At 39.6% G+C, this 24,443-nt stretch overlaps 8 protein-coding genes across 9 annotated transcripts; 5 read left to right on the top strand and 3 right to left on the bottom strand.

The window, feature by feature from the left end:
- Positions 1 to 1,807: 1,807 nt before the first annotated feature.
- LOC18009430 (anoctamin-like protein At1g73020) lies at positions 1,808 to 5,941 on the bottom strand. 2 transcript variants are annotated; one of them, XM_024156632.1, is made up of 16 exons: positions 5,832 to 5,924; positions 5,413 to 5,743; positions 4,992 to 5,061; positions 4,783 to 4,898; positions 4,526 to 4,652; positions 4,334 to 4,434; positions 4,155 to 4,246; positions 3,957 to 4,061; positions 3,584 to 3,853; positions 3,354 to 3,486; positions 3,152 to 3,265; positions 2,962 to 3,029; positions 2,763 to 2,893; positions 2,590 to 2,672; positions 2,408 to 2,515; positions 1,808 to 2,308 (listed from the first exon to the last, which is right to left on the bottom strand). In XM_024156632.1, the coding sequence occupies exons 2-16, from the start codon at positions 5,584 to 5,586 to the stop codon at positions 2,000 to 2,002; spliced, it is 2,001 nt and encodes a 666-aa protein (XP_024012400.1). In that variant the 5' UTR covers positions 5,587 to 5,743; positions 5,832 to 5,924; the 3' UTR covers positions 1,808 to 1,999. The 2 variants fall into 2 exon arrangements, with proteins under 2 accessions (XP_024012400.1, XP_006390602.1); XM_006390540.2 differs by having other exon boundaries at positions 5,413 to 5,941.
- Positions 5,942 to 6,258: 317 nt separating this feature from the next.
- On the top strand, positions 6,259 to 7,662 carry LOC18009431 (ESCRT-related protein CHMP1B). Its single transcript, XM_006390539.2, has 2 exons — positions 6,259 to 6,750; positions 7,179 to 7,662. The coding sequence occupies exons 1-2, from the start codon at positions 6,426 to 6,428 to the stop codon at positions 7,463 to 7,465; spliced, it is 612 nt and encodes a 203-aa protein (XP_006390601.1). The 5' UTR covers positions 6,259 to 6,425; the 3' UTR covers positions 7,466 to 7,662.
- Positions 7,663 to 7,714: 52 nt separating this feature from the next.
- LOC18008969 (jacalin-related lectin 19) lies at positions 7,715 to 9,045 on the bottom strand. Its single transcript, XM_006390538.2, has 2 exons — positions 8,233 to 9,045; positions 7,715 to 8,146 (listed from the first exon to the last, which is right to left on the bottom strand). Exons 1-2 carry the CDS (start codon positions 8,452 to 8,454, stop codon positions 7,838 to 7,840), a joined length of 531 nt encoding a protein of 176 aa, XP_006390600.1. The 5' UTR covers positions 8,455 to 9,045; the 3' UTR covers positions 7,715 to 7,837.
- Positions 9,046 to 9,223: 178 nt separating this feature from the next.
- LOC18009429 ((R)-mandelonitrile lyase-like) lies at positions 9,224 to 10,780 on the bottom strand. The gene is made up of 2 exons (XM_024150158.1): positions 9,353 to 10,780; positions 9,224 to 9,269 (listed from the first exon to the last, which is right to left on the bottom strand). Exons 1-2 carry the CDS (start codon positions 10,690 to 10,692, stop codon positions 9,224 to 9,226), a joined length of 1,386 nt encoding a protein of 461 aa, XP_024005926.1. The 5' UTR covers positions 10,693 to 10,780.
- A 917-nt stretch (positions 10,781 to 11,697) lies between these two features.
- LOC18009340 (protein LOW PSII ACCUMULATION 3, chloroplastic) lies at positions 11,698 to 14,234 on the top strand. Its single transcript, XM_006390536.2, has 12 exons — positions 11,698 to 12,007; positions 12,102 to 12,132; positions 12,245 to 12,337; positions 12,422 to 12,484; positions 12,595 to 12,706; positions 12,816 to 12,901; positions 13,037 to 13,095; positions 13,184 to 13,286; positions 13,383 to 13,443; positions 13,658 to 13,740; positions 13,828 to 13,908; positions 13,998 to 14,234. Exons 1-12 carry the CDS (start codon positions 11,763 to 11,765, stop codon positions 14,055 to 14,057), a joined length of 1,077 nt encoding a protein of 358 aa, XP_006390598.1. The 5' UTR covers positions 11,698 to 11,762; the 3' UTR covers positions 14,058 to 14,234.
- A 399-nt stretch (positions 14,235 to 14,633) lies between these two features.
- Positions 14,634 to 16,436, top strand: LOC18009052 (leucine-rich repeat receptor-like protein kinase PEPR1). Its single transcript, XM_024155810.1, is given in 2 exon segments — positions 14,634 to 15,063; positions 15,065 to 16,436. Coding segments are annotated over 2 exon segments (1,794 nt in total). The 5' UTR covers positions 14,634 to 14,641.
- Positions 16,437 to 17,392: 956 nt separating this feature from the next.
- Positions 17,393 to 21,231, top strand: LOC18009427 (leucine-rich repeat receptor-like protein kinase PEPR1). Its single transcript, XM_006390534.2, has 2 exons — positions 17,393 to 20,537; positions 20,667 to 21,231. The coding sequence occupies exons 1-2, from the start codon at positions 17,552 to 17,554 to the stop codon at positions 21,035 to 21,037; spliced, it is 3,357 nt and encodes a 1,118-aa protein (XP_006390596.1). The 5' UTR covers positions 17,393 to 17,551; the 3' UTR covers positions 21,038 to 21,231.
- A 13-nt stretch (positions 21,232 to 21,244) lies between these two features.
- LOC18009420 lies at positions 21,245 to 24,244 on the top strand. The gene is made up of 8 exons (XM_006390533.2): positions 21,245 to 21,386; positions 21,810 to 22,005; positions 22,336 to 22,398; positions 22,561 to 22,697; positions 22,829 to 22,866; positions 22,960 to 23,005; positions 23,293 to 23,457; positions 23,876 to 24,244. The coding sequence occupies exons 1-8, from the start codon at positions 21,269 to 21,271 to the stop codon at positions 24,031 to 24,033; spliced, it is 921 nt and encodes a 306-aa protein (XP_006390595.1). The 5' UTR covers positions 21,245 to 21,268; the 3' UTR covers positions 24,034 to 24,244.
- Positions 24,245 to 24,443: the final 199 nt, after the last annotated feature.

Below are 24,443 nucleotides of genomic sequence, written 5' to 3'. Positions count from 1 at the left end.
TTGTGACCAAACAATCCTTTGTATTTTGGTCATAGTAGTTTTATTTTTGTTAACCTCATAGGCTCATACTTCCTTGAACAATATGTTACTACTTTTTTTCTCCCAAATCTATTATCACATGAATAAAATCGTATCACCTTTGATGGTATTTTTTTTTTTCAAAATCTACATGTGTCACAGTGTCAGTGTCACCCATCCCAATTATTTACAAGACGTATTTTCGAAAGGAAAAAAACATGGTTATTTACCTAATTTGTTAAAACTTAAAAGTAATAACCTAATGGTGTCTTAGCATAAAAAATACAAAGAATAAGTATATTTTACCCTGTCTGCCTTTGATATTCGGGAAGTAGTGCCTTGCGATTTCAAGGTTCCTTTTACATGAGATCAGTATGTCCACATGCATACACACTTATTCCATAACCTAACAAGTAACGACACTAGCGTTATAAACCCTTGTTACAAAAAAACAACACTAACGTTATTCGAGAATCAGCATCACCATATAAACTTGTGAAATTCCTTGTGTCCTTTGACTAATAACTAATAAGAACTATAGAAAAAGATGAAGATATAAAGTTTGATAGATATTCTCATTTTAGTGCGATTTTTTTTTTGGTTAAAGTAAGTGCGATTCTCATGTGCGATCCGTATGAATAAGCGTTACTGGCTGATTTGTGAATTTTAATCTTCAACGAAATTTTACTTAAAAGAACGAGAAAATGATTGTCTTGATTAATTAAATAATGGTGATCCAAATAATTGAAAAGTTGATTTGATTATTATTTTTAAACAAGTTTTATGAGTTTTCTCAAAACGCTTGCAATCATTTTCGATCATTTGTAGATGCTTTCAATAGAAAATAACTCAGTTTTTTATAGACCTTAAAAAATTAGTCTCGGTTTTAATCTGGTATTCTCCAATTATATATATAAAAAAAAACGTGTCTTCAATCGTCTTGTCCAAACATTTTAAAAAGTGTTCATAAGATTCGTCATTTTTCTGTTTGTGACATGTCATGCGTGTCCCATGAAAACCGGAATCCCACTTTAAATTCCCAAGAATTGTACAGTCCAATAATCTAGGTCTGTAATAATAATTAATATAATATAGTAATATACTCCTAGTTACATTTACGTACACGACATTTGAGGTGTGTGCTGTGGTGAGCTTAGATTAACTTCTTTTGTTTGAGAAAGAACTTAAAGAGTAGTAATTTAGTGGATACGAGCTCCTTCACAATTTTTTGAAATCCTTTATAAAGATAAAATTTGCGGTATTTAGTATTTCGATGGTAATGTCTAAAAAGAAAGCGTACAATGTACATATATAAATATTTTTTTTATTACATATCATACATTTTAATATAAAACATAGATACATGTCTAATTTATAGCGTCATAAATAGAACCGAGTTGGAACTACAATAAAACATCATTAGAAATAAAAGTACAAAAAAACATCTGATCATTTGGTCATCTGATTAGGTGAAAAAATATCTGTAACCTTACCATTTTTAAAAAGAAATTTCCACTAATTCAAAAGGGGAAGCTGACAACAGCAAAAACATCTTTAAATGAAAAGAAAATATCATATCTTTGACTCAAAAAGAGAAAATTATTGCTCTAATAATTTCATCTTTATGAGACTTCATCATAAATGAGAAAATTTCCTAATTACTCATGCAACTAATGGCATTCATGGAGTACAAATAATGTTAGTACATAAAAGACATGGTTCCTAAAAGAGATGTTCAAAGTTATAGAAACTACAGGAAGAACATTTGAAACATCTCTTCTTTTTTTCTCTATAACATATATTAAAAATGGTTTCTTCATAGTTCAACATGTTACAGGCAAAATAGGAGATAGACATGTCTATGCAAGTCTTCAAGATATCACACATTATGTATAAAAATGACGCAACAAAAGATCAAACAGTCACACGCACACACAAGAAAACCTTTGGCGTTCTTCATTCTTGGATTCTGTTTTTCTGGTCAAAATTGCTTCGACTCTTGTTGTTGTTCTCGTTCAGGTTTTGTCATGGAGGCAAATTCACCAGAAATGCTTCTCAAGAGCTGTTTACAGTACATGTCTTGTGCTTGGGTCACATTCTTCACACGATTAGCTCTAACCCAAGCAGGCTCTTCAGGGACTAGACGAGAGAGTCCAAATTTCAGAAGCAAGAGTATATGTTCCATGATGAGAATCGCAGCGAGTCCCGGTTCAATCTTCCATTTGCCTTCTTGATCGTATAAGCATACCAAGAGCACCGAGTTTGTACATATGGACGTTACTACTAGAAACTGAAACACACAAGAAAGAAATCATTCAGTGCAGCGAGATTAAAACCGCAGTATACGATCAAAATATGTAAATATTGTATTTCATGCTATCCAAGTCACCTGCCATATGTTTAACCACGCCCCAATTGTTGCTGCAGCACGAGGAAGAGGTCTTCGCAGCGTGACCAGTAGCTTTAAAGCATTTGTTCTTATTTCCATTATATTGCTCTGTATACGACAAATATTCATAAAACAAAGTTCCAAAAAGCTAAAGATGAAACTGACAAAATGTTAACTGTTACCACTGCGGCAAGGGCAAATGCAAGGGGGAAGGCACACGCAAACATCATGATCATTCCAAACTGCAAGGCCAGCTCGAGGGAATCTGAAAAAGCAAACATAAATTAGCTGAGACATATGCAAGCTACTTTCAAACATAAATTAACCAAGATCATTGACTTCATAAATTAAGTACCATCAAAAAGTCCATCTTCAAGTTCTACACCAATGCTTGCTGAATATGCAGGCTTGAAATATTCCTTCTCAACTCTTGAGGCGATTTGTATCTTCCCTGTAGATGGTCCACCTTCATTTTTCTTCTTCTTCCTGGAAAAAGAAAAGCAATTTTGATATTGCTCAGTTCTGGCACGGCTTGCATGAAATAAAGGGCGTACCTAGCTCTAAATTTTCTGTAGCTGTACTTAAGGTAAGGCAAAGAACCATCCATCAAGGTCCAGAAAACCTGCAGAAAGTCGAGTTTCAAACATATGTTGGTATCAACATATTCGAAGTATATAACCAAAAAAGGAAAAAAGAATACATTCTCAAAGTAGAGTATCCAATGAAGCGGCATCTTGTTTTTACCTGTGATATTATTAACCGTTGGAGCAATACTTGACGAAGTGTCATGAAGTTGCGGTGTAACAGAACGTGGTAGAAGATCCCAATGTATGTCTGCATAAAATAGAGCCCAAAAACCTGCAATGTCGAAGTTTTCCATAACAATGTTTAGAAACGAGGAACAATGAGTACTCGAAAAGGACTCTGTAAAAAATGTTGTCCTGACTTTGTAAATTAAGCTGTTAGCTCGATATTCCACACTCTCGTTGATTTCTCGGTTTATCAGCTTGACAGATACTTTGCCTCCCAACCTCGTGAGGTACTGAATGATTAGAAGGTAGATAGCTGTCAATATAAACCTGTAACCATCATAGAGAAATTATCATGGTTCTAACAAAATTGCTAACACATGGGACTGGAAAAGGTTGTAAAGGAAAATAATGAGTAAGCTCTCACTTGATTATATCGGATGAGATCATCTCGTAGATATGAGCATACGCCAGCTCAAATGGAAGTTGGAGGCAGATAATGCTAAGGATAATGAAAACATCATTCCTAAACCTCTTGCGATAAGCAAACCATTCATATCTTTGATATGCTTCCTTCTCTGTGGAAATCTTATTTCCGAGATTCTTTATAAGTTCCTTTGGAAACGGAAGGGAACTCCATTCCATTCCAAGAAATCTATATCCTTGACTGGGGCCAACTAAATAATTTATCTGCCATCTAAGAAAACAAAATCAGTTGGTAAAGAATCAACGCAAATGAGTAAACACAAAATAAATCTGAATTGTTGCATAACTGAGCATCAGTGTTTGGGGAAGCCTACCTAGCTAACAAGGCTGCATTTTTACGTTTCCAGAACTGAAGAAACAAGGTAGCCCAGAGTATTGTGCTGATAAAGAAACTTGGGAGAACAAGAAACTGCAAGGCTCTGACCAAAAAAAATTGCAAAAACTGAATGATGGATGCACCGGGATATCTATTAATGTTTACTTTAAGAGCTTGTATATTATTAAATACTTACCCGAAATCAACCATCTGCACCATAAACCCAAGAAAGGCTGGAAATATTAACCATTGCGTATACATTCCCAAGAACGAAAAGTAGACTCCAATCTGTGATTTTTCTGAGGTATTGAGTTCCATACCAAAAGATTTTTGCTACAGCATGTATATCAAGTTTAGATTTATCTATGTGTCTACCTTTGCGCCAAAGTAAGAGTAGATCTGATCAATTGGTTGGTTTGTGAAGTTCCACCAATTTAATGCCCAAGTTTGGAGAAGTTCCTTCCTCTTTAATTCATCTACAAACACATGTTTTGTGTGAGAATTATAAACCACTGTAGAGTCTAGACTGCCTGTAACACAAAAGATATACTAATAAAAATAGCTTACCATGAAGAGGAAACATTTGTTTAATGATGCCCTCTGATTCTAATGTACGAACTAATGATTCTCCTGCCGCCCAACAAAGCTCTCTGCCGTCAAATTTCAGTGTAACGTCGCATCCATCACAGTTTACCTGTATTTCAAGAGTTCATATGATGAGTCATGAAACAAGAACACTATAAAATGACACATTCAAGTAATAGAAAACATGTAATCAGGGGAGAATTATAACAATAAAGACGAGTTGGAGAGACGGTACTTACGATTCCATAAAGAAGATGTTGATAGCACCGAAACCGTTCAAACCAGCTGAATAGCGTTCCATCAGGTTGCCGGATGAAAGCCTCAGATCCTTGCATCTCAAAGGGCAGATCAATTCCTGAAATGAGAGAGATAACCATCAAAACATTCAAACCTGTGAAGATCTGCAATGCTGCTACCTAAGCTAAAAATACAATGAAACAATATCTACCAAGACGAGTAGGCTTTCGTATATGAAGTTCTGCTGCTGCATTCCCCAAGGTCTCCAAAGGAGCTGCTACCTGAAGAAATACTTGAATTGTAGTTATCTCAAACGTTACTCTCCTGGTAGCAAAACAGCCTACAAAGTATTCTACTGAATTACAGCAAAATAGGTCACTAATCTGGTGAATCCTAGATACCATTAGACATAATTAGCAAGTTTATAAAAAAAAAATTGTTTTTCTCTTCGAAATTCGCTCTTCAGGGTACACTCACTAACTTCCAGACCAACACTATTGAATGAAAAAGGAAGAATTGAGGAACTACCCAGGGAAAAAAATCAATCTAGAGACTTCACAGTTGAGAAAACCCTATGTGAGTGATCTGATTTTACTGGTAAATTTGAAAAATGGCAAAAAAAAAAGACCGACCTTGAGAAACTCATCTGCGAGACCAACGACTCTATCAACAACCATCCCTCTCTTCTTTAGTTCAGTCACCAAAACCTCAACACAGTTTCCTTCTTCTTCTTCTTCCCGAACCCTCTTAGGAACCACCATTGCAACTTCGTGAACGATTCGCTCCTCCCCATTGCTCCCATTCATTGCCAAAACCGAATCACACAATAAAGATAACTCCTTTTTTAGGATCTGACTCCAACGCCCAAATGGGTATTCGCCAAAGTTACACCTTTTTTTGCACTTTTTTTCTTTTCTTTTCCTCTGGAACTACTTTTTCCCTGTAAATTTAATTTTCCGGTTTCTGGGCCATAAAAGGGGATCAGGGTTTAAGTCGGAAACACAGCAAAATCAAGGATACGAAATTTTTATGAAAGTATCGAATGTTTTACACATCTCTCGTTTTTCCTCGCGATTTCCTTGGGGTTTGGCTCGGCTACTTGAATCTTGCGTCAATTCAAAAAACGTTTCTGGAAAAAGGAAGAGAAAAAGTTGGGTTTGAAATTAGATTGAATTTTGAAAAGACATGCAAAATTTCCTAAAGAAGCTCGTTATGAGTTGGCACGCAGACGATGAGTGATCCATCGTGGCAAGAGTGACACATCGGACGGTGCTGAGTCATTATTGACACGTGTGCCTCTTTTTCTTTTTTTTTTGCTCGTGTGACTGCCGTTTATCATGTAGATAATGGATACAATATTAACCGGGAACGACCGACAGTTATAAACAGCGGTTCAGATTGAACCGGTCAAGTCCGATTTGAATTAGGAAATACCGAAGTTGACTTCAACTTTATCTTTACTTAATTAGCTTCCGTCCTTCTTTCTCCTCCTTCTGTCTCTCTTCTTCTCTACCAAAGAAAAAGTAAAATTAACGCGTCGAGAATTTTTCCCAAATTTGTAAAAACCCTAATTCTCTGATTCGGGGATCTTCTACCGATAGATCGTTAATTGAATACCAGAGGATCTGTAGAGGAATCGATCAACATGGGTAACACAGATAAGCTGATGAATCAGATATTTGACCTGAAATTTACGTCCAAGTCTCTGCAAAGGCAGTCAAGGAAGTGCGAGAAGGAGGAGAAGGCAGAGAAACTCAAGGTTAAGAAGGCGATCGAGAAGGGGAACATGGATGGTGCTCGGATCTACGCCGAGAACGCCATTCGTAAGCGTAGCGAGCAGATGAACTACCTCCGTCTCGCTTCTCGTCTCGATGCTGTTGTTGCTCGCCTCGACACGCAGGCCAAGATGACCACCATCACCAAATCAATGACCAACATCGTCAAATCCCTTGAATCTTCACTTGCCACAGGTATTTCATCAACATTCACTGCCGCTGAATTATCCAAAGTTTTTGTCTTCCATCAGTTTATGCTGTTCATAGGTTTAGTATATTGCATAGACGATACGTTTTTCTCATGATGGTTGTAGTAATACTGTTCTACCGATGATTAATATGGGTTTGGTTTTATGAAATTGACGCTGAATTAGACATCACCACCATGGTTAGTGGCGTATTAGTTCACAGAAGGCAATTTAAACTTGAAGGATGCTTCTGAATAGATACGAAGATTTTGTTCTTATGGAAACTCATAAAGGGTTCATCTTTTTGTCCCGTCTGTGATAAATCGTTGTGCTTCTTCTTATATGCAACTCTGTGATATAGAACGCCAGTATAATTTGATTCATTACGTTTTATACAAGTTGAGGTTCGTATCTGTTTTCTGTTTCTCTTAACAGGCAATCTACAGAAGATGTCAGAGACAATGGACTCATTCGAGAAGCAGTTTGTGAACATGGAGGTCCAAGCTGAGTTCATGGAGAACGCTATGGCGGGTTCAACTTCATTGTCCACTCCAGAAGGCGAAGTCAACAGCCTGATGCAGCAGGTAGCAGATGACTATGGTCTTGAAGTCTCTGTGGGACTACCTCAGCCTGCTGGTCATGCCATCCCAACTAAGACAGAGGAGAAAGTCGATGAGGACGATTTGTCCAGGAGGCTTGCAGAGCTCAAGGCCAGAGGATAAATGAGCTAACCAACGACCGTGCTTGGACTATCGACCACTTTGCACAAGATCGTTATCGAAATATTGCTGCTATTATCCGTAAACACGGTCCTATTTGTGTATATTGCTCACTTTGGAACATGCTTTGTTTATAACATCATATAAAAACCTTCGTGTGTTTAGCTTTCTACCATTTAAATGATATGCTTTCCCTTTGAGCTTGTGTGCATTAACAAGTTTCTTTTTGAGTCTAAAACCAAAAAAAAGGTTCTTTTTGAGTCACTTTTGGTTTCATTGACTAAGTATCATACATCTAACAAGGAACATCCTTATTAGTAGAGTCTAACATTACAGTTTAATGCAGAAATGTTATATTCTATGCAAAAGACTTTCTCATGCTACAATTCTTGTGAGCCACTGAATCTTCTTTCGAAGCTTGTGAATCATCTTTGTTGATTTAGGGCGTGATAGATGGAAGCCGATGGAGTCAAGGTACCAGCCGCTCCTACCGTTGATGCCAACAATGCGCCCTCCATTGACTGAGAAAGTGAAGGGTGTTCCTTGTTCAACTCCATAAGGTCCATACACTTGTTTATTGCTCTTGAAGGTAATTGATCTGATCACAGGAGAGCCACTGTGAACCACTGGCCAGTAGTAACCACTCACACCAATTAGATACTCATCTGGGTATTGCAGCTTTATCTGCAGAAATTTGGTTCATGTAAGAGAACCCAAACTCTAAGAGATGAAGGTAGAGAAACATAATCCAAAATGAGAAAGGAACATACCTCTGATGTTTTGTTGCCTCCCTGACCTCCATGCTTTTCTGATCTTACAGGTTTCCCATTCTTATCGTAGACCACAGAGATGGAGTCAATGCATTGATCATATACGAGTTTGATCTCGCGGACACCATGATAGATCCCGTCATCCCAATCGGTTCCTCCATTTCCTCCCCAGGGTCCTACGAACACAGTCAGATTCTTATCACCCTGTTGTAGTTGATCCATGTGTCCGTCCTGCTCTTTAATTGACAGCTAAACACGATGCAAGAGAAAGTGCTAGGAAACCCAAGTCTTGCAACAAAGGAAGCTGCTATTAATCTGATACCATCTATGAAGAATCAAACTTCTTCTTTGCTATTCAAACAGGTTGCGGTTTGATACAGAACAAGAGTTGAGTATTTAGCTTTTGCAACAACGCATATAAAAAGAGGGCAAAACGATGAAGAGACAGGACAGCATCATGGGAAGGTATTGGATTCCAAGACAGCACTATATGAGGATAATAGGTCTGCGTGTGGTTGTCTTATCTTCCTTTACAGAAGGAACTAGGAGATTCCAGAAAACTTCAAGGAGAAAAAGATTGACATGGAACAAATTCCAAAAGTGTTCATCATAGTGACAAAAAGAAGAGAAGAAGTATATCGCCACTTGTTCTCACATTACCAAGGTGTAAATTTGCTCTTGTATGTATTTATGCATATATGAACATATCCTTAGCTTTCTGACACAGTAAGTTTTGAAAATTTACTATAATGGCTACTCTGAGAAAGAACAAGCGGTTGATCATTACATCTCAGTCCTGCTGTTTACATGAACATAGACGAAATCCTATTCTCTATCATTACTACTTGACTTATCTAGAGGAGTCCAATGAAAGAATAAAGAAATCAACAGAGTAACTGTAGAAGCACCTGATAGAGAACTACAGGTGAACATACAGCAAAAGAATCAGTAAAAGCTAATCCAGAAAATGCGAAAGAGCCCATCTGCGGAATCATTTGTATCTCATTCTCTCTCTCAGCATCTGCAGCCCCATGTACCTGCAATTATAGTCATATGGAAACGTGTTTTTAGTCTGACCAAAACGCACTGGTCAAGCATCAAAGGTAAAAATTTTGATTACCTTCCCAGCATCATCAAGGTAGCTTGGGGATTAGTCCCAGGAGATATATTGAAGGTTGATCCATCCACGATTCTGAGAGAATCGATACCAATGACTTTGAGGTCAGAGTTCACAACTTTTCCCACAACGCAGCCTCCATGGTAGTGCCAGATTGTGCTCACAGTTCGTCTGCAGAATTCTGCCATCACCAGATCATTTGATTGGTCCACAGGTAATGGAACTCCAACGAACCTGAACCTACGGCTCCCAAACCATTCCCTGAACATGAAGTCCTGCATAGCTCGGCTCCTGAGAATTTCTCCAATCTTCCTAGTCCCATTAACACATCTCTCTAGATCCTGTGGATCACTAAAGTAGTTGAACCTGACAATTGGGTTTATCCTCACATCCGTTGAGGCCAACCTTAGTGAACCAGTAGACACTGGACCTAGGATCTTTTCCATAATAGTTGTCACAGGGACGTACAAAGGAGAAGCTGGAGCTCTGATGAAAACAGAATGTATAGGCGACGCAAAAGGAATCACATTGGAAGCAGCCTCCAGAAAAGCCCCTTCCTCAGTAATTCCCACGACTTGTATCAGTGAGCTCTCCATTGGAACCGGAGGAACAATGGAGATACCGTTCCTCGGGTTATCATACACAAAGTCTCCCACATGAGGCTGGTCAAGAGCCACTGGGATTCCCCAAGTGGAAAGATAACTCCTTGTACCAATTCCACTAAGAAGCAGCAACTGTGGGCTACCGAGTGAACCAGCAGATAGAATCACCTCTCCTCTGTCTCGGATCAGCGCGTGATGGTATCGTCCCAGCTGATCACGGTAAACCACTCCAATTGCAGAGACATTGGAACCCGAGTCACTTGGAGATGAAGCCAGCAAAACTCTCTCCACAGTTGCGTACACTGCAACTCTAATGTTGGAACTTCTTGAATATCTGAGAAGATCTGCAGAGCTATGCCTCCTCCCAGCACGATCGAACGTAGAACCTCCGATCTTAGTCCCCACTTTATGCTCCAAAGTGAAGCCATTAAACGGATGGACACCAACCTCAAGCAACGCGTCCCTAATCGCAGATTGCCAAGTCCTGAGCTGAGGTCTAAACACAATAGCTCTCTCCACCCACTCATACGACTGATTCACAGTAGTCAGATCCCAATTGAGACCCGAATTCTCAAAGAACTGTTTATCAGCTCGGCTGTAGAATCCGGCATTGATTGCGCTGCTTCCTCCAAGAACACGGCCTCTGGCGTTAGGGACTCCTTCCTCAGAGATGAAGGACTGAGCCGGCGAGTCGAAGTTGTTGACGTCGGTAAGAGTGGTTAAGAAACCGTCGTGTGACATCACGTGAGGTCTATTGTACGGAACGCCGCCGCGTTCGAGCAGAAGAACCCGGAAAGATTGCGACAGTGTGGCGGCTAGTGGGCATCCCGCCGTTCCTCCTCCGACGATTATGTAATCGTAGTAATCCTCCGACGCAAAATCAGTTGCGTTCGTCACGAATCGCATGAAATTGGGCGCTGCAAACGAGATTCTAACAGTGAGAACAGCGACGTAACAATGTAATCTCTAAAAGAAATTAGGGATTGAGCGCAATTTGGGTCTTTTTCGGAATGGTTATGGCTTTCTTGCAAATACTCATAAGCGAATCAGGGAAGAATCGAAAGTATCAGCTAATTTCCTCGATTTACTACAGATTCCAGTGTCTAATTACATGTATTTTCAATATAATCAACGAAAACCTCAACAATGGTGGCTAAAGATTTCAAAGTTCAAGCATAACCAGAGATTCTCCTGAATTTTCTTGGGAAACTTACGTCGATTAGCGCGTGGCCTTGCATTAGACTGAGAAACTGCTCCAAGAAGAAGAAGCACCACGAAAACCGTGTACAGAAGATAACAATCCATCCGTTTACTCATTTTCGCTCTTCGTCCGAAGATCTTCTCCGAGCAGAAAGAAAATTAAATTTTCCCGGGAAAGAGAGAATTTTCTCAGTTAAAAGGAGAAACGGAGTGGAAGAAGTTATAAAAAAAAAAGACTCGACGCTTGTTATCTGTTATGGAGTGTTCCTCAGCTCTCGAACTCATCAGTGTATATACGATATAAAAACACTCATAGCCATCGATGACAATTAGATCAAGTAGATATCGACGGCTCTCAAGAGAAGCAATCATGAACCCAACCGCAGCGGATAATAACAGAATTTCACGGCCGTTAGCAACAGTTTCAAGCTTTCAAAACGTCGACGTTATGCCGGTTCGATGAGCTCTAATCAATATCCGGTTCAATCCGGTTATAAAAGATAACAAGATTTAACCACGTGTCATGAAGCTGTGCGGATTAGACTGTAGCGTTTAGCTAGTGTTATCACTGACATTTTAACCGTCAAAACACAGAGAGAGATAGAGCAAAAATGGCGATGGCGATGGCGATGTTACCTGCGCTCTTCTCTTCTCCCTCGATTCTGGCCAGCAGAATCAGATGCGGAGCCACCGCAAACAGTGGCGGGGCACTCTCATCTGCTTCTCCTGACTCCGACCCTAGGAGAGGTGTCTCCGTTTATAAGCCCAAGTCCTACGAGGTTTTGGTCTCTGACGCTGCCAATTCTCTTGCGTTCGCTCTTCAGGAATCCAAATCTCGTTTGGAAATCGATTTCCCGTAATTATTTCTTCTTCTTTCATCTGAATTGTACAAATTTGTGTTATCGGCTCCTCGTGATAATGGTGCCTTTTGCTCTTCTGTTCTTCTGTAGGCCTTTGCCCAGTAGCATTTCGTCATACAAGGTTTTTTTTTTTTCATGTCATCGTTGAGATTTTTCGTGTTCTGAATTTTTGATGTTGTGGCTTCGTTTTAGCTTATCTGTGGTATTGTATTGGACTTGCAAACGTTGTCTAGGGCTCTTCGGACGATTTTATTGATGCCAACATACAATTGGCCTTGTCTGTTGTCCGGAAACTTCAGGAGAAAATAGAGACCAGAGCTTGCATTGTAATCTATCTCCCTCATTAGTTTATTTATTAGCCATCCTTCTTATATGTTTCTTCTGACCTGTGTACATCGAACATGCTTCAGGTTTTTCCTGACAAGCCCGAAAAGCGCAGAGCTTCGCAACTCTTCAAAGCGGCGTTTGATTCGGTACTAATGGAACTTCCCGTTTGCTGCATTTTGCATATGTTAGGATTTAACATCTGAGAATTGAACACTTGATGGTTAACAACGATTTGATTTCTTGTGTTTCTCATCAGATTGATGGCATAAGTATCGGTTCTCTAGATGATATACCTGGTACTTCTGTCACCAATTTCTTCAGGTCCATAAGGAGTACCCTGGACTTTGATTTTGAAGATGAAAACGAAGGTTTAACTAAAACTTCGATTCTTTCATCTAAATTTCCTTTCCCAAGGATTTTTGCTTTTCTAAACAGATGGATTATTGCATTTATCATGAAGATTATATGTTCCTACAGGTAGTTGGGAACCCAAGGAGCCACCGACCCTTTATATGTTTATCAATTGCAGCACTCGAGAACTCTCTGTTATAGAGAAGTTTGTGGTATTGCAATCCTTTTATCCTTTCTTATCTTAACATGGAACTTGGTTTACATACGTCACTGACTATAGTCATTTTGGACTTTTTCTTTGTAGCTTGTTAATTATAGCAAACTGTATTGTTTGGGTATACTTGCAGGAAAGCTTTGCCAGTTCAACCCCAGCTCTTCTCTTTAATCTTGAGCTAGATACCTTACGGTATTGCTTCTATCGAGACCTCAATTTCATGATTTACTTAATCTCTCTCGGCTTCCTCACTTCTGGTAACAGCTGATTTTTAGTGCAGTGCTGACCTAGGGCTACTTGGCTTTCCCCCTAAAGATCTGCACTACCGGTTTCTTTCTCAATTTATTCCCGTCTTCTATATCCGAATCAGAGAGTATTCTAAGGTAATTGCCAATTATGATGATAATATCTTGCGGATCTCTCTTGACTGCTAGCATAAATGAAGCAGCATAATAGCTGTTTGTGTTTTCTTGGCTAAGACAGTGGCAGTGGCACCATATGTGTTGAACTACAACGGAGCACTTTTTCGACAATATCCTGGTAAGTGCTTAAATGTTCTTTCCCGGGACTAAAAGTATACAGTGGCACCATGTGTATTGAACCTGTCCGTCTTGTGACATCTTTGAACTATGAACACGATGTGATGCTTGTCTCAGTCTCTCTATCAGATATGCAGAACCATTCTCAATACCAGTTACCTGAACTAAGGGAACACTGTCTCTTTCCATGTCTAATACATAAAAAACTAATGCAGGGCCATGGCAGGTGATGCTTAAGCAATCTGATGGTTCATTTGCGTGTGTTGCAGAAAGCGCAACTCGTTTCACCCTGGGTGAAGTATGTGCAGTAATCATTTGTGTTTAGTCGTTTTAACCTAACCTCTGAAAAGAAGTAACGAGCTCTGATCGATGTTGATGCAAACAGACCAAGGAAGAGCTGTTGCAGGTTCTAGGACTACAAGAAGAGAAAGGAAGCTCACTCGAGTTCCTGCGCAGGGGCTACAAGGTTCTTGCACATTGGTCTAGATTCTGTTTGTCTGTTTCTTTTATGTTCACAGCGTAGCTTAAAGTGGTCTGAAACTGATGATGTTGCAGGCCGCAACTTGGTGGGAAGAGGATGTGGAACTTGAGTTATCATCTAATTGGCGTAGCTGAATGATGACCAAGTCATGGATTCACAGTTTTTAGTAAGTTCGATAAGTCTCTCAAGATTTAAGGTATTTACACTTGTATATGTGCAACATTGGTAGAGAGAGTTTGAGAGATGTAAATGAGAACGGTAAACGATAGTTTGAAAATGTTTTTATATAATATTCAGTCTAAATTATGATACGGTCTGCCCCACCCGCTTGTTTAATTCTTCAACACTATCGTAAACCATAAATAGTCAGAGGAAATTACAAAAATAAACTATTTTAGGAATACTTCTCTCCTTAATTAGAGATATACGATGATTATCTCTTTCCCAACTAATCAGTTTCTCTTGATAACTATCTATTCTTTGACGATGAACGTTGATTGCTCTTCTTCATCGAAAGGTATCCAAAACCCAAACCTAACATTTATTTGTTTCTTCTAATAATGGCGCCAATCTGATGGGTTAACCTTTAGCGAATACCCTTCAATCAAGTTGTATCCTTTTTCCCTCTTTCTCTCTCCTTTTTACGTCATTTTTGGTGAGTGCTTCATAATTATTAGAGCTTGATACTGGGCATGTTTCTTGGTCTTTTAAGTCTCAGATGAAGAATCTTGGGTTGTTCGAAACTCTCCTGTTTTCCTGTCTTTTTGTTTCGGCTAGGTTAGTTACGGTTTCGTGTCTAAACTCAGATGGGTTAACTTTACTCTCACTTAGGAAGCATTTGGGAAAAGTGCCACCAGAATTAAGTTCAACATGGAAGATAAACGCATCTGAAGCTACCCCGTGTAACTGGTTTGGTATCAGCTGTGATGATTCCAAGAAGGTTACGTCTGTCAACTTCACCGGCTCAGGGGTTTCAGGTCAATTGGGTCCTGAAATTGGGCAGCTCAAAAGCTTAGAAATTTTGGATATGAGTTCAAACAATCTCTCTGGGATTATACCTTCCACTTTAGGAAGCTGTAGCTCACTCGTGTATATTGATTTGTCTGAAAATGGATTCTCTGGTAAGATCCCAGATACTCTCTACCTTGAAGAGCTTGGCCGATCTGTATCTTTACAGCAACTTCCTCTCCGGCGAATTACCTAAATCCTTGTTTCGAATTCCAGCCTTGAATTATCTGCACGTTGAGCATAACAACCTGACCGGTTTAATTCCTCAAAATGTTGGTGAGGCTAAAGAGCTTCTGGATCTGCGTTTGTTTGACAATCAGTTTTCTGGTACAATCCCTGAGTCAATTGGAAACTGCAGTAAGCTGGAGATTCTGTATCTGCACAGGAACATATTGGTTGGTTCATTGCCTGAAAGTCTCAATCTTCTGGAGAATCTCACTGACCTGTTTGTTGCTAACAACAGCCTCAGAGGAACAGTTCGGTTTGGTTCAACCAAATGCAGGAATTTGGTGACTTTAGATTTGTCATACAATCAATTCCAAGGCGGTGTCCCTCCTGAATTGGGCAATTGCAGTAGCCTCGACGCTTTAGTCATTGTGAAAAGCAACTTGTCAGGTAAAATCCCTTCATCATTGGGTATGTTAAAGAATCTTACAATTCTTAACCTTTCCGAGAATCGTCTCTCTGAAAGTATTCCCCCGGAAATCGGAGACTGCACCAACTTAAACACATTGAAGCTGAACAATAACCAGCTCGGAGGTGGGATACCGAGCACGTTAGGTAAGCTAAAGAAGCTAGAAAGCCTGGAGCTTTTTGAAAACCAGTTTTCTGGTGAGATACCTATTGAGGTATGGAAAATTCAGAGTCCTACGCAGTTGCTAGTTTATCAAAACAAATTCACAGGAAAACTACCTTTGGAAATAACCGAGCTCAAGAATCTAAAGATCGTTACGCTCTTCAACAACAGCTTTAGGGGAGTAATACCACCTGGTTTGGGTCTGAACAGCAACTTAGAGATTGTTGATTTCATTAGTAACAATTTTACGGGAGAGATACCACCAAATCTCTGCCATGGAAAGAAACTGACAGTGTTTAACTTAGGATCAAATCGACTTCACGGTAAAATACCGACATCTGTTGGTCAGTGCAAGACTCTAAGCAGATTCATACTTAGAGAAAACAACCTTTCAGGTCTTCTTCCTGAGTTTTCACACAATCCTGATCTTTCGTTTCTCGATCTCAATAGCAACAGCTTCGAAGGACCGATCCCTCGTAGCCTCGGAAGCTGTAGGAATCTCACGACAATCAATCTGTCTCGAAACAAACTCAGTGGACAGATACCTCAAGAACTTGGGAATCTACAAAAGCTTAGTCACTTGAATCTTGGGATTAACTTATTAAACGGTTCGGTTCCTTCAAAGTTTAGTAATTGGAAAGAGTTGACCACTTTGGTTCTCTCCGGAAACCGGTTTTCAGGAGTCGTTCCGCCGGACCGCCGTTCTTAGAGTTAAAGAAAACAACCATTTCTCGGAACTATTAAACTAGGCGAAAATCAGACTTAAGTTTTCCATTACATAAACATAATGAAAAAGTATAATGTACTGATTGTAACATCAATATATTTAACATCTTGACAAAAATAATCAAAATATTTTAGCGTTTAAAATTCACAAGATGAAATGTGTTTTTTGTTAAATCGTTGTAAATCTTGTATTCAATATATAAGCAGCTATATAGTAGAATTATGTATATACAAATATAATGCATATATAGTTGATAACACAACATACATAATTCAATTTACTTGTAAGATGATTAAGTCATTGCTTTCATAGTTTTCCTCTACCTTATTCCACGGTGTTACCAGTCAAATTGTTGTGCTCTAGTTAAGTAAGGTTTAGCTGCTTTTTTTGGATGGCAGTTTAGTTGTTCTTATCAATTAACAAATCGAATCTTATAATCTTATACACGTAATATATCATATTTAAGTCTTGATAATGACACGATTCGCACGACGATATCGTTTGCAAACAATTATTTAATTGGGATAATGGACTTAAACCTGCCCTAGCTCCTCCACTACGTCACCATCCACCAACGAAGCTGCAAATGGACAAAAGAATTAAATTGATTAATGAAATGTTTGTGTGAATACGTTTCTCTCTTTTTGTTAACGTTTTCTTACTAATAATTAAATTAATCTGTTGAAGTGGCATAGCCTTCTTACTTTCTTTGGCTGATGTAAAACGACATCGCTGAAAAATATCCAAATTGATTCACGTTTCTCAAAGAGAATAAAAGAATAAGAGAAGACTGCTTTCTAGAACACGTGTGTCTGAAAAGGGAAAATAAGAAGAGTGAATAAGAAACGGCGTGCCAAAGAAAACGCGTTGAAAGTTTGGTTCACAATCGCTGATTAATACCGATTACCGACCAAACTTATCGTCATAGAAAAACGGAAAGAATCAGATCAACTATCACTTGTCACCCATCAATCAAGTTCTGTGTCTTTTTATAAACTCCTTTTCCTCTCTCATGCGAGCTTCACTTTACTGAGACGAGAGCTTCAAATTTCAATCTTGATTGAGACTTTTTCATGTTTCTTGATTCTTAATCCCAGATGAAGAATCTCGGGTTGTTCGAAATTCTTTTGCTTTTCTGGCTCTTTGTCTCCACCCATATAGTTTCTGTTTCATGTCTAAACTCAGATGGCTTAACTCTACTCTCGCTCCTGAAGCATTTGGACAAAGTACCAAAAGAAGTAACTTCGACATGGAAGATAAACGCATCTGAAGCCACTCCATGTAAATGGTTCGGTATCACTTGTGACGAATCTAATAATGTTGCGTCTCTCAACTTCACTCGCTCTAGGGTTTCAGGCCAATTGGGTCCTGAAATCGGGGAGCTCAAAAGCTTGCAGATTTTGGATCTGAGTACCAACAATTTCTCGGGAACTATACCTTCCAGTTTAGGAAACTGCACTGAACTCGTTTATCTGGATTTGTCTGAAAACGAGTTTTCTGGTAAGATTCCAGACACACTCGGTAACTTGAAGAGCTTGATGGATCTCTATCTTTACATAAACTACCTCACTGGTGAGTTACCTGAATCCTTGTTTCGAATTCCGGGGTTGCAGACTTTACATGTTGAGTATAACAACCTAACCGGTCCGATTCCTCAAAGTATTGGTGAGTCTAAGGAAATGTTGGACCTTCGTATGTTTGAGAATCAGTTTTCTGGTAACATCCCTGAGTCGATTGGGAACTGCAGTAAGCTGGAGATTCTATATCTGCACAAGAACAAGTTATCTGGTTCGTTGCCTGAAACTTTCAACATGATGGAGAATCTCATTGACCTGTTTCTTGGTAACAACAGCCTAAGTGGGCCAATTCGTCTCGGTTCAACAAATTGCAAGAAGTTGTCGACTATAGATCTGTCCTACAATCAATTCGAAGGTGGTGTTCCTCCTGAATTGGGGAACTGTAGTAACCTTGACGTTCTAGTCATTGTGAGTGGTAACTTATCAGGTACGATCCCTTCATCGTTAGGTATGTTGAAGAAGCTTAAGATTATTAATCTCTCCGAGAATCGTCTCTCTGGGAGTATCCCTGCAGAGCTTGGGAACTGTAGTAGCTTGAGCTTGTTGAAGCTCAACAATAACCAGCTTGGAGGCGTGATACCAAGTACATTGGGAAAGCTCAAGAAGCTAGAAAGTCTTGAGCTTTTTGAGAACCGGTTTTCTGGCGAGATTCCTGTTGAGATATGGAAGATACATAGTCTTGCGCAGTTGCTAGTTTACCAAAACAATCTCACAGGGGAGCTACCTGTGGAAATGACCGAGCTGAAGCGTTTAAAGATCGTTACGCTCTTCAACAACAGCTTTTATGGAGAGATACCATCAGGTTTAGGTGTGAACAGCAGCCTAGAAGAAGTGGATTTTATTGGTAATAAACTTACAGGAGAGATACCGCCGAATCTATGCCATGGAAAGAAGTTGACAGTGCTCAATTTGGGTTCTAATCGGCTTCATGGTAAGATACCGACTTCTATTGGTCACTGTAAGACCATCAAGAGATTCATCCTCAGAGAAAACAACCTCTCAGGTCTTCTTCCTGAGTTTTCTCAGGATCATAGCCTTTCATTTCTCGATTTCAACAGCAACAACTTCCAAGGACAAATCCCGCGTAGCCTCGGAAGCTCTAGGAATCTCTCGAGCATCAACTTGTCTCGAAACAAGCTCACGGGGCATATACCTCCAGAACTTGGGAAACTACAGAATCTTGGATACCTGAATCTTTCACATAATCTTCTTGAAGGCTCTCTACCATCTCAGCTGTCTAACTGCGTGAGCATAGAGCGTTTTGATGTTGGTTTCAACTCGTTAAACGATTCGATTCCTTCAAACTTTAGTGCCTGGAAAGGCTTGGCCACTTTAGTTCTCAGTGAAAACCGGTTTTCAGGAGGCATTCCCTTGTTCTTGCCTGAGCTTGTAAAGCTCTCAGATCTGCAGATTGCTCGGAATGCTTTTGGTGGTGAGATTCCTTCGTCGCTTGGTTCGTTGCAGAATCTGATCTATGGTTTGGACCTGAGTGGAAACGGATTAACAGGCGAGATTCCAGCCAAGTTAGGAGATCTTGACAGACTAACACGACTCAACATATCCAACAACAAGCTTACAGGCTCTTTATCAGTTCTTGAAGATCTTAAATCATTGCTTCACGCTGATGTCTCCAACAATCAGTTCAATGGTCCAATACCGGGAAGCTTAAAGGATCAGTTGATCTCTGATCCGTCGTCGTTTTCAGGAAATCCCAACCTCTGCATTCCACATTCCTTCCCTGTTATCAACAATAGCCGCAGCGACTTCACTTACTGCGACGATCAATCAAGAAACGGAAAAAGTGGCCTAAGCACCTGGAAAATCGCGCTTATAGCGGTCTTATCCTCTTTACTCGTCTTGGTTTTGGTTCTTGGTCTTGTTTTCATTTGCCTGCGTCGTCGAAGAGGAGCTCCACAGAAAGAAGCCTATGTCTTCACCGAGGAAGGCCCATCTTTGTTGCTGAACAAAGTTCTTGCAGCAACAGACAATCTAAACGAAAAATACATCATCGGAAGAGGAGCTCACGGGATTGTTTACAGAGCATCTATGGGCTCAGGCGATGTCTACGCCGTGAAGAGACTCGTCTTCGCGTCTCACATCCGAGCAAACCAGAGTATGATGAGGGAGATAGACACAATAGGGAAAGTCAGGCACAGGAACTTGATTAAGTTAGAAGGGTTTTGGCTGAGGAAAGAAGACGGCTTGATGCTGTATAGATACATGCCAAAAGGAAGCCTTTACGACGTTCTTCACGGTGTTAGCTCGAAAGATAATGAGCTAGACTGGTCTGCAAGGTACAACGTCGCGCTTGGTGTCGCTCACGGACTTGCCTATCTACACTATGACTGTCATCCTCCGATTGTTCACCGTGACATTAAACCGGAAAACGTACTCATGGACTCGGATTTGGAGCCTCACATTGGAGATTTCGGTTTAGCTCGCCTTCTCGATGGCTCAACGGTCTCAACTGCCACTGTTACTGGCACCACCGGTTACATCGCACCAGGTAATCTATTATCTCATTATACATAATCATAAATCCGGTTTAGAGTCTAACCGAGTTAGTTACCGGTTAATGATACTGTTACTAAACTCTGTTTTTTCTGCTATCTAATTTTACGATGAAACTGTGCAGAAAACGCTTTCAAAACCGTGAGGGGAAGAGAATCTGATGTTTATAGTTACGGAGTTGTGTTGCTTGAGCTAGTTACGAGGAAGAGAGCAGTGGACAAATCGTTCCCGGACAGTATGGATATAGTAAGCTGGGTGAGATCTGTCTTGAGCAGCAGCAGCAACAACAATGTTGATGACATGATAACGACTATCGTCGATCCGATTCTCGTGGACGAGCTTCTGGATTCGAATCTTAGGGAACAGGTGATTCAGGTGACGGAACTGGCACTGAGTTGCACGGAGAAAGATCCGGCGAGGAGACCGACGATGAGAGATGTGGTCAAAGTGTTGTGCGATGCGAAAGGTCTTGTAAGAGATGATTCAGTTCGCTAGTACAGAGCACAAGGAAGTGCGGCGGGATGTTATTACTTATGTAGTGTGTGTGTGTGTGTTTTGTTTCAAGTTTTTAACTAGAAGTAATGTAACTCAGCCCATAATGTAAATATGGGCCTAACTAAGGCCCAACTATGATGGCCCTCTATTTGAAATTCCGCAAGTCGACTCGTATATGATAAAATCAATTTTAAGTAAATTGTTCGATAATTTTTTTTTTTCTTGCCGGAGATGAAGATAGGGGCGGTTCAGCAGAGTTGGCTTGTACGGACACCGGTGCTTCCTCCGGCGGTTCGTTGCTCTATCCGCCGGAATGTAAAGCCGCAGCTCGGGTTTCCTCGCTCGAAGAGTGAGCAAAGTTCTTCTCTTTCACTTAAAGTGTTTTTTTTTTTTTTCCTTGGAAAGCATTCTGTACACACTTCTAGTAACTTGGTCGATATCAAATTGAGGTGACTGTGGTAATGAGTTTCGGTAACATGAAGTTCAATGAAATGGGTTTCGTCATTGAGAAATACAAGGATTAAAAAAGAATGATAAACAGAAGTAGAATAGATAAACCAGAAGATCAAGTTCTTTACATTGTTTCTTCATATTAAATTCAAGAATTCTGTTTCTTGTTTTGATGAATCAGAAAATGGCTGCCGACCCATTGATTGGTTTTGCTTAACTTCTTCGTAGTTTCCTTGTGTATTTCATGTTGCTGGGCCTTGTTTTGGCTTCTAAAGAGAAAAGAAAAGAGATTTATTTAATCAAAATTATTTGGAGATTTCAGGGTTGTCTCGTGGTGTGGTTCTGGCGGTTCATGGAGGGAGAGGGTATGAGTCTCCATGGGATGAAAAACCCTATGAAACTCTTTCCACTGGTAAAAGAGTTTACGTTGATGAATCTGATGTTGTAACGTTTCTTGATCCCCCCAAGGAGTTGATTCCATTGGACCCTACTTCATATAACCCAGCTGCTTATCTCTGGTTAGTCTGCTTTTGGTTGATTGAGTTGCAGCACTGATTCAGTCTTAAGCATTAGGCTAGCACATTTATAGTAGTCATAACACCAGTGATAGCTATACTATCCATATATTTTCTTGGTGACTAAATTTAGCATTGTCTCGGATTAGCTCTCCAATTGGTGTGCTATTTAGTTACCTGTTGATGATTGATGTTGTATATCTCAAAGCAAGAAGATAAAGTGACACCATCAACTAGAGTTATACACCTCTAATCATGCATTCACCTGTTAGATTTCATCTGGCATCTCATGAGACAATAAGATAACTATTAAATAGAGTTCAGACTGTACAGGAAAAAGATTGAAGATATCCCCGAAGAGAGGCGCCACCGTCTGCTGCATTTGTTAGAGCCAAGGTCATTCTTGCTGAACTCTTATCGATATTTAGCTTTCTGAGTCATGTGGTTGTCATACGTCTCTTGGAGGATTCATATGCCAATTCTTCTGATGACACTGGACATGGAATGAGCACTTAGTGCATGTTTTTGGCATGGTTTTCATGAGAGTTATGTATGCAGGCTTATATCAAGAGCGTGGGAAATAGCAAGCGCTCGTTATGAAGATCCAAAGTTAGCTAAGATGACTGCATCCAAGTTGTTCTCTTCTGGAGATGCGGGGATTTCACTTGAATACTTCAACTGCCGAACAAGTCAGGGTAATCCATTTTAGGTCCGATTTCCTTCAAATAAAAACGAATTTTTACGTCAACTATGATCTATGTATGGTTTTGTATGTTGATGTTTTTGTTCTTGACAGCTTCTAAGATATTCTTCTCTTATTGTTTAGGTCCACTGATCATATCTTGGATCAATTCATTTAGGATGGTAAGTCGGACTGAAATCACTTCCATGCGTATTTCATTCAGCAGCATCTATCCTTCGTTACTTTCTTGACATAGTTTATATGTTCCTTGGTAGGCTGTGTTTTGCTCCAACAATGGCCAAATCTATGGGCGTGTATGTGGTGAGTCCTGATCCAATTAATGTTTTCCTCAAAATAAACACGTGCTCATTTTCCCATTTGCAGTTGCTGGGAGTTTAATTCCAACATTTAAGGCATATCTAATTTGATGTGGAACAATATGCTGATGTAGAACTCTATCTAACAATGGACATATCTAGCATAAGCTTATCTTGTGTGCATCTTTAAAAGCCTTTTCGCAATTGGCGACTGAACATGAGTGACTGTCATGTTAATACTTCTTCTGCAATATATATTTAACAGATATCTCTAGAAATGCAATCATGCAGGTGGACCGATAGTTTCAACCCTTGCGGATTCTTTCAGTCCTCTATACTTTGAGGTCAGAGAAGCTATGGAAGTTATGGCCACAGAAGAACCGTGCGACATAGCATGCAATTTTGGTGATGGGCTTCTTGCTATTGAAGATTACCCGAAAGGCTTCCCTCCACCAGGTAAGATTCAGTGCTTAGATTAGCCATTTCCACTTTCCTCGCAGCTACACACTACATTAGTCTTCACTTACATTACGCTACACAGAAACTTAAATCCAATGATTCACACACCTTAAGTTAGTTAAGCAAATAGTTCCCCATGAGCGGCATTACGATATATAGCTATGACCATATTGACAACTTTGAGCATTTGATTAGGAATCCCTATATAATAAACCCAGCATTGTCTATCGAAAGATTCGTCAGCTTGGAAATGACAATCCATCCATTTCCTCCAACTCTGAGCATCTTTTAGTAAACAAGACGAGAAATGTAATCATAGATGACTCTCTTACTCACATCTCAGGTTTGAGAATAGCATAGACAAGAATGTCTCTAAACTCAGAGCTTCATCTTATTCTTTCACTTGATGTTGCAGCAAAGCATCCATACCCATTCAACGACAGCGTTGTCATATACATACGACACATAGGTCCTGGTGTATGCGTAGGACAAGCATGGCAAGAAGGGAAAGAACTGCAACAAGTTCCTCAGAGATTATGCTCCGACATTCTAATGGTCAAACAATACAACTGAATCAGGCTTTAGTTAAATTAGATTGCAAGCTTTTCAGATTAGCTTGAAGAGCTTTTTGTTAACTTGTATTCGAAGTTTTTAACTACTAGTTTTAAAACCTTCGGATTAGTGTATTAAGATGAACAAGCAAGGTTGTTTGAAAGTGCTAAACCTATTTTCCATTTTACATTATGCCTGATTTGGCAAATATATGTTGTTAGGTTCTGATATTCTTTTAAGACAAGAAACAAAACAAAAACAAAAAAAGAAAAGAAAAAAAAAAGGATAAAGAGAGTATATCCTTCGTTACTACATGACTATTCAATCTTCTTACATCAAATACAAATTCGAGTAGTGGATCCGAATTTGGAGCAAAATTAATAGATATGTTCTTAATATATATGTTGTGAAAATTAAAATAGTATCTTTTG

This window comes from Eutrema salsugineum, unplaced genomic scaffold (assembly GCF_000478725.1).
Source record: "Eutrema salsugineum unplaced genomic scaffold, Eutsalg1_0 scaffold_9, whole genome shotgun sequence".
NCBI lineage: Eukaryota > Viridiplantae > Streptophyta > Magnoliopsida > Brassicales > Brassicaceae > Eutrema > Eutrema salsugineum.
Note: the sequence above shows the minus strand (reverse complement) of the source record. Positions and strands in the feature narration are given on the sequence as shown.